Raw genomic sequence first — 7,779 nt, forward strand, 5'->3', positions numbered from 1 at the left:
CCATGTCATCTTTTGACTTATTGTAGAAATTCCACATGTGTAATTCTATTTTCCCTGGAAAGCAAGTGAACACCAGAATTCTATCTTGTCAAGGTCTTGTCAAGGAAAAAGAGGCTGTTTTCCAGGGATTTGCTTTCCCGGGAACGCAAGTGAACAGAGAAAGCAAAATTGATATAGCTATTGCTGCACTAGCAAGTGGCAACTAGAAAACTTCAAACCAGAAATCTACAACTCTTTCAGGAGCGATATTTTATATTTACATCTTAAAAACATCTGCAGAAGAACTAGTACATAGTCCATCCATGTTTTTTTTAGCCGGAATTAAACAGCCCTGGGCAAGCCCGAAAATATATTTTAAGTAGGGAGAAACAGATGGGGATAGGGGTGAAGCTCGGGTTGGGTTCAAATTCAACCCGAAAAAAAGTCGGGTCAGTCGGGTTGAGTTCGGGTCGGGGTCGGATTGAAGGTTTGGACAACCCAACCTGATTGAAACCCGACGTATTTTTATGAAAATTTTCTTTTATAAGCTTAAAAACTCAGGTCGGATCGGGTTGGAAAAATGGGTTCCTCAAATCGGGTCGGGTTGGCCTCAACCGGAACGAGTTGCACCCCTAGATGGGGACAAACCGCCTAGTCTCACCTAAAATGGAGGGAACAACCCCATGACAGACAGAAAACAGCAGGCATGTGAGACCTGTTAACAACAATAGAAAAACAACCTTTACAAATAAATCTAAATGAATAGGAAACAATTCAGAACCCTCCAATGACCCCACACAAGTAGAACCGCTACTGTCACAGCAAGAGATTGGGCAAACAAACTAATCTGTAGCACTAAATATATATAATATATGATGATCGCTTGACTGAATGGTGAGACCACAAAGTATATATAGTGCCGTTGATGTAATGGACTCTAGTTTCTTGCCTTTGCACACTTGGAAACAGGAGGACACCGGCATAGCGCCGCAACAAAAATTGCAAAGATTGGGGAACCCCTGACCATCACATCTGCCAGAAGTCCCCCTCATAGCCGTGGGCATCCCTCTCAAGAGTGGAACACCCAGTTCTCCTTAGCGTTGCATGTGATGGAAATGTAAGCTTGACCACTTGATCACCTATTTACTTGGCTCTTGGATTTTCTATTTTGGAAGCTTGTAGGTAGCAACTTTGACTTGACCTGACCACATTGGAAATCTCCTTTGTGAGAGTTAATGGCCTAGGGACTTAGTTTCTTTGTTTTGGAATTATGTAATATATTTACTTTTCCTGTGTTAGTGTGTTAGTTGTACTTACGGAAGCTAAGATTAGTTAAGTCTTGTTAATCTCGAATTTGGAATGTATGCTATATTTTGGGTCATGTATCTTCATCATATGTAAGTCATTTTAGTGAAATTCAAAGGGTCTTGAGTAGTATAACAACTTGGGCTACTTTCTTTGTGTTTGGCATATCAAGAGAAACAATCTTCTTCTCTTGAAACTCATCTTCTCCCTCCAACTTAGTTGGTTTCATTCAAACAACATGCTTAATTGGCTAAACCATCTGCCACTTTTTTTTTTGTTGTTGGAAAATTAACATTTATTAACATGAAAAAGATACATCCATTGGGACAAGTGCCCCCCCCCCCCCACCTCCCAACAATAGAAACAGGATCAGAACATGTTATATATTTTGATATACATTGGTTCTAAAGCATCTGCCATTGAATTTCCTTCTTTGTATTCGTGTTGAAACATCGGAGATAGGATTTCCATGAGAGGATTTATGGACAACAACAGTATTAGAGAATGAAATCAAATCAAGATCAAATATTGTGATATTAGAAGATTTGATTTGATTGGGCTATATTGGTTGGTTGGGTTAGATTAGGCAAGTGAATTAGATTAGGATAGTGTCTTTCCATAATTATCTTATTCTCTTGCTATATTTATCATTTGAGTGTTCTATAAAAACACTTCTTGTGCTTAATGTAAATCATCCAAGATTAATATAATTGTCTATTATTTTACATGGTATCAGAGCATAACGATCCTCTGCCCTGAGCACAATAGAGAGTATTGTCTTCCTCCGGCGGATGGCCGATGTAGCCGTCCGCCCGACCCAAATCTCTTCGCTTTCTTCCGCTCTCTCTTAATAGCTCCACTTTATCAAACCATAAGTCTAGCCTCTGTCCCTTCTTTTATAATTCCTAGTTGAATTTATACCCATGTTTTCTTAGATCTAGCCCCACCCTCTTTTTAATGCCCTGTACATTTTTTTTTGGCCGATATTTGCTTCATCGTTTTTGCCGCTAATTGATGCCCATCTCTTCATTTTTTTCCTCATCTTTGTGGCCCATTCCGGCATTGGTCCATCGTGACCTATTTCTTGTCCGGCATTGGTCCATAGGGACCCATTTCTTGCACATTCCGGCATTGGTCCATAAGGACCCATTTCTTGCCCATTCCGGCATTGGTCCATAAGGACCCAATTCTTGCCCATTCCGGCATTGGTCCATAAGGACCCATTTCTTGCCCATTCCGGCATTGGTCCATAAGGACCCAATTCTTGCCCATTCCGGCATCGGTCCATAGTGACCCATTTCCAGAAGGTTCGGTATTCAAAATCGGCCTAAATATGACTCGCTCATTCAAGCTTGAGTCAAATCATGTTCATTGAAGCTCTTCGCTGCTCATCTTTCATGTGGCACATTTTTCACCAACATGCGACAATCATCTTTGGCAATATCGGCAACATACATCGAACGGACATCAATTGTGGCAGTGTGCATCAAATTTACAAATTTTTCTATTTCTTTTTGGGGATATCTATTGTAATCAAACGTATATCGATTTTCAATCCATATACGTTTGAGGGGGCATATTAGAGAATGAAAACAAATGAAGATCAAATATTGTGATATTAGAAGATTTGATTTGATTGGACTATATTGGTTGGTTGGGTTAGATTAGGCAAGTGAATTAGATTAGGATAGTGTCTTTCCATAATTATCTTATTCTCTTGCTATATTTATCATTTGAGTGTTCTATAAAAACACTCATTGTGCTTAATGTAAATCATCCAAGATTAATATAATTTTCTATTATTTTACAAACAGAAGATGGACCATGGGTGGCTACCATTCTAGAAGGGAGATCCATGAGAACATTACTGCCCGACTCGATATCCTTGTATTGAAAATATTTTGAGCTTTGCAGAGGCGCATGCCATCCAACATCGCCCTCGTTTTTGTCGCCACATTGGTGGTTTTCCCATAAAAATAATAGAATGCCAAGACCATTGTTCCGTTCGAATCTCGAATTATTCCTCCACCTCTTGCATCTCCTGGGTTGCCCCAATATGCCCCATCAATGTTCAATCTGAAAAACCCCTTCTCCGACCTTTGCCACCAAATCCACACACCACGCTTCACCCTCGACCTGTGGGCATCAACTTGTTAACATCCAGAGAGATCCTATCCTCCAAGATAAGTTCAAGTACATACAGAATAAGCTAGATTGATATCATGTATATCATTCAATACCACCAACCAACTCGATCATCCTTGAAACCATCAAAGCTCTAGACAATTGGTCTTTTTTGAAAGGGAAGTTGAGAACCTCACTACACAACATTCACACCTAAAAAACCCTTTATCAACACGAAGACGTGAAACCACTGCATGGTAACTCATATTAGTTAACATCACGACAAAGCCATGCATGCAAACCTGTCCAAGAGAGCTGCCACACGCCCACCAAACCCACCCTCCTCAAACTATAAAGGGACACTCCAAACCTACCATCTCCTCATCCTTCTCTCTGGTTTCAATAACAAAAGCTTAGCTTATTGAGATCCCTTACTTCATTTTTCTACATGGCTAGTAATAGCAGGCCTTCTTTTATACTACTCACCATCTTTCTCGTCTCTCTTCTGGTCCTTACTGCCGAGGCCCAGCAACAGATTGAGACCCACCTGAGAGATGCCCGTCAGTGCCGTCTTGAGCGTCTTTCTGCAAGCCGCCCATCACGAAGAATCGAGTCGGAGGGTGGTGTGACCGAGCTTTGGAATGAGAATGAGGATCAGTTCCAGTGTGCCGGAGTTGCGATTATGAGAAACATCATTCAGCCCAGTTGCCTTTCCTTACCCAATTTCGCTCCCTCTCCACGCCTAGTCTACATTCAAAAGGGTATGTGTCACTGTGTTGTGAAACAACCATTTGCTCCAAAAGCATAAGCAGTTAGAGTTGGTGTTATTTAATCATTTATACTTCAATGCTACCCCATCACGTGTGGCCCCTCTTTTGGATTGGTCGTACACTTGATTTTTTAATATCAAGGAGTTATTGGGTTTTGAACACAGGACTAGGTGGGGGCAATAACTCTTACAACATGTGAAACAACCAATTACTCCAAAAGCTTAAGTTGTTGAGTTGATTTTATTTAATCATTTATACTTCAACACTCCTCACGTGTCGCCCCTCTTATGGGTTGGCCGCACATGTGGTTTTTTAATATCAAGGAGTTGGTGGGGCAATAACTCTTATAGCATGTGAAATAACCAATTACTCCAAGCTGTTAGACTTGGCATTATTTAATCATTTATACTTCAACATGCTTGAAGTGTTTCTTGTTGGTCTAGTATAAAAACTTGAAAACTCGAGTCAACTCAAGAGCGAGTCGAATCAACCCGAACGAGTAGACTCAACGAGTTTTACTATTATTTTTACTAGAAATTGAACATATCTTTAAAAATGTACAGGGCGAGGGGTGCTTGGATTTTCCGCGCCCGGGTGCGCAGAGACATACCAGTCTAGTGGCCAATACAGGGGCAGCAGAGGTGGGCAGCAACAAGCCGGAGAGAGTGACCGTGACCAACACCAGAAAATACATAGGCTCCGACAGGGAGACATAGTCGCCCTCCCCGCCGGCGTTTCTCATTGGTGCTACAACGACGGCAATGAAGAGCTCATCGCCCTTTCTGTTACCGACTTCAACAGTGAATCCAACCAGCTCGCACCCACACTTAAGGTATATATGTTGGATAATTTGAAAATATTTTTTTAAATAGAAAAATGAGTTTTTTCAAGAAATGGTATGTCTACTCAATAGCCATTTGTGGTGTGAAAAGATGTTATTTTAAAATGAAAGCGTACTTTGCCTTCTTATCTTTTTATCTTCTATAAAAAGAAGGCTAAAGGTCTCATTTTAAAGAACACCTTTTCATCTTTTACTCTTCTTGTTTTCTCTAAAAGGGCATACTGGTGGTCTTAAACTTGGGTTGCAGCACTTGTTCTCGGCGAAGGCATTGTATCCTCGGGACTTATTCCCATGTAGCCACCTGCATAAGTGGGGAAATTAAAGTATATAAGAGAAAGCTTCAGCTTGCCTTGCTACGTCTCTTTCTCTCATATTCTCTTTCTTAGTTCCAAACATTTTGTTCATCCACTATACCAATTGTTCCAACAATACGTGCACATAAATATAGCTACAATCCTGTATCTTTTTTCTTTCTTTTTTTTTGAAAATTGACTTTTATTGATACCGGAAAGATTACAAATGAAGGGACGAGGCACATAAATTTCTCATGCACTACACCAATTGTTCCAACAATATGTGCACACAAATATAGTTACAATCCTGTATCTTCTCACCAACCTCTTGAATGGTGCTGAATTTGCAGTCGTTCTATCTTGCTGGTGGGCAAGCCAGAGGATCACAATCCCAGAAGCAGCAGCAGCAACGTGAGCAGGAACGTGATGAATATGCAGTGAACATAATCCGAGAATTTGACTCAAGAATTATGGCAGAGGCCTTTGATGTTTCTGAGGATGTCATGAGGAAGATGCAGAGAGCGGATGACAGAGGGTTCATCGTTAAAGTCGAGCAAGGATCAATGAGAATGATAAAGCCCGATGAAGAGGAAGAATACGAAGAGAAGTCCCGACGAGGAAGAGGAAATGGGTTAGAAGAGGCATTCTGCAATATGAGAATGAATACACAGCTAGATAATCGCAGAGAAGCCGACGTCTACTCAAGGCAGGCCGGCAGACTCAACTCTGTCAACATGCACAAGCTTCCTATCCTCCAGTATCTTGACATGAGTGCAGAGAAAGGCAACCTCTACCCTGTAATATTCTATTCTTCTACTATTATTTAACAATACCAGTAATCTACGTCACAAATATCACCGAAATTTTAAACTATAGCGATTTTATAGTAACATTTTGATAGAATGGTAAAATCCCGAAATAATCCTGAGAATTTTAAAAATATAGCTAGTAATTGGTAGCTGCATCTTTTTCTTCCATGAATCTTCCTCCAATACTTGTTTGAAAAAAATGTAATTTGTTGCAGAATGCCATCCTTGCTCCTCACTGGTCCATGAATGCTCACAAGGTGGTCTATGTGACAAGAGGCGAAGGCCAAGTGCAAGTGGTGGGTCACAACGGGCGAACATTGTTCAATGAACGAGTAAAGGAAGGTGATCTCTTCGTGGTCCCTCAGTTTTACGTGGCCACGAAAAAGGCAGGGGACAACGGCTTCGAATGGGTGGAGTTCCAAACCTCAGCATCTCCCATGAAGAGCCCTCTGGTTGGCTCTCGCTCTGTCCTCAGAGGAATGCCCCTTGATATTCTCACCAACTCCTACAGGATCTCCAACAAGGAAGCCCAAGATATCAAATACAACAGGGAACAGCAACACATCCTTTTCCCTCCTAGCGGCCGTTCTTCCTCTTAAAGTGAAAGTTTTGTTATTGAAACACCCTTTACTCAAAACTCTACTAAGTATTAGAGGGTGTACTTATGGAGATAGATGAAGGTTTTCTTTTCCTTCTCTATGAATAAAGATGCTTATAAAGCATTAAGGGGTGAGTGTTGTCTTTGTTAGGCTCTAGTAATAAAGATATGGCTTTCTTCTCCGATTGTTAATCAGAGTTATCTTTGGAGCTTTTATGAATGTCGGAATTGGGCTGCTTTCATTGACCAAATGCTCGTAAGTGGCTGCATAAATAAACCAAAAATGAGCAGTAAAAATTATTTACTTAATCTAACAAAACTTTTAAGTGCCATTAGCAGAGCAGAATCGAAAAAAATGCTTGTTAACGGCGTCACCTACAACAAGTTTTAAGTTGATAAAAAAAAATACTATACAGAAGGCCCTAGAAACCTTCTACGAAAGGCCTTACATGTCTTAGTCCTACTTTGGGAACCAGTGCTCCTAACATAAAATTTTTCTCTTTTCAAGTTATTCATCCAAACAGGTTGCAAAATAACTCCTTAAAAATGCTTCTAGAGCTACTGTTCATCATCCTCACTGGTTGCTCCAATGAGATGTAGGCCATGTGGTTTCTGCTGTATCATATGCTCCCTTCTCATTTTTAGATTATGTTTGACAAAAATCAAGAAAGACATCACACGCTGCCCTTCCCTTTGAAGTTTGAAGTAACACCTACCAACACTACTGTAATAAAAATGCCACCAAGGGCTAAGACCTTTTAGATGCAAGTCCAGAACCCTTTAGATATGTCTTGCCTGAAATTTCATTTATAAATACATGCCTTGAATGATGTAGTGCTGAAACTTGGGTGGAAAGAAGCATGTAAAAATATAAATTTTGGAGTCCTTTAAAAGCAGATTTGACATTAGCCATTGCTGGCCTAACAAGTGGCAACTAGAAAACTTCAAACCAGAAATCCTACAACTCTTTCAGGAGCAATATTCACATCTTAAAAACATCTGCAGAAGAACTAGTACATAGTCCATCCATGATTTTTTTTAACCCCGAATTGATAGGCCC

At 40.4% G+C, this 7,779-nt stretch overlaps 1 protein-coding gene across 1 annotated transcript; it reads left to right on the top strand.

The window, feature by feature from the left end:
• Window positions 1-3,841: 3,841 nt before the first annotated feature.
• LOC143858646 (11S globulin seed storage protein 2-like) lies at window positions 3,842-6,901 on the top strand. Its single transcript, XM_077369342.1, has 4 exons — window positions 3,842-4,169; window positions 4,742-5,010; window positions 5,663-6,109; window positions 6,337-6,901. Exons 1-4 carry the CDS (start codon window positions 3,857-3,859, stop codon window positions 6,718-6,720), a joined length of 1,413 nt encoding a protein of 470 aa, XP_077225457.1. The 5' UTR covers window positions 3,842-3,856; the 3' UTR covers window positions 6,721-6,901.
• The last annotated feature ends 878 nt before the right edge of the window (window positions 6,902-7,779 follow it).

Source organism: Tasmannia lanceolata, unplaced genomic scaffold (assembly GCF_043159265.1).
Source record: "Tasmannia lanceolata isolate RefF3 unplaced genomic scaffold, GAP_Taslan_0.1 ptg000026l, whole genome shotgun sequence".
NCBI classification, from domain to species: domain Eukaryota; kingdom Viridiplantae; phylum Streptophyta; class Magnoliopsida; order Canellales; family Winteraceae; genus Tasmannia; species Tasmannia lanceolata.

What these genes read in the sequence shown, in the direction of transcription:
- LOC143858646 (XM_077369342.1), top strand. Translation starts at nt 3,857, where the DNA reads ATGGCTAGTAATAGCAGGCCTTCTTTTATACTACTCACCATCTTTCTC. An exon ending in CCTAGTCTACATTCAAAAGG is followed by an intron (nt 4,170 to 4,741) that starts GTATGTGTCACT and finishes AAAAATGTACAG; the next exon opens with GGCGAGGGGTGCTTGGATTT. An exon ending in AGCTCGCACCCACACTTAAG is followed by an intron (nt 5,011 to 5,662) that starts GTATATATGTTG and finishes CTGAATTTGCAG; the next exon opens with TCGTTCTATCTTGCTGGTGG.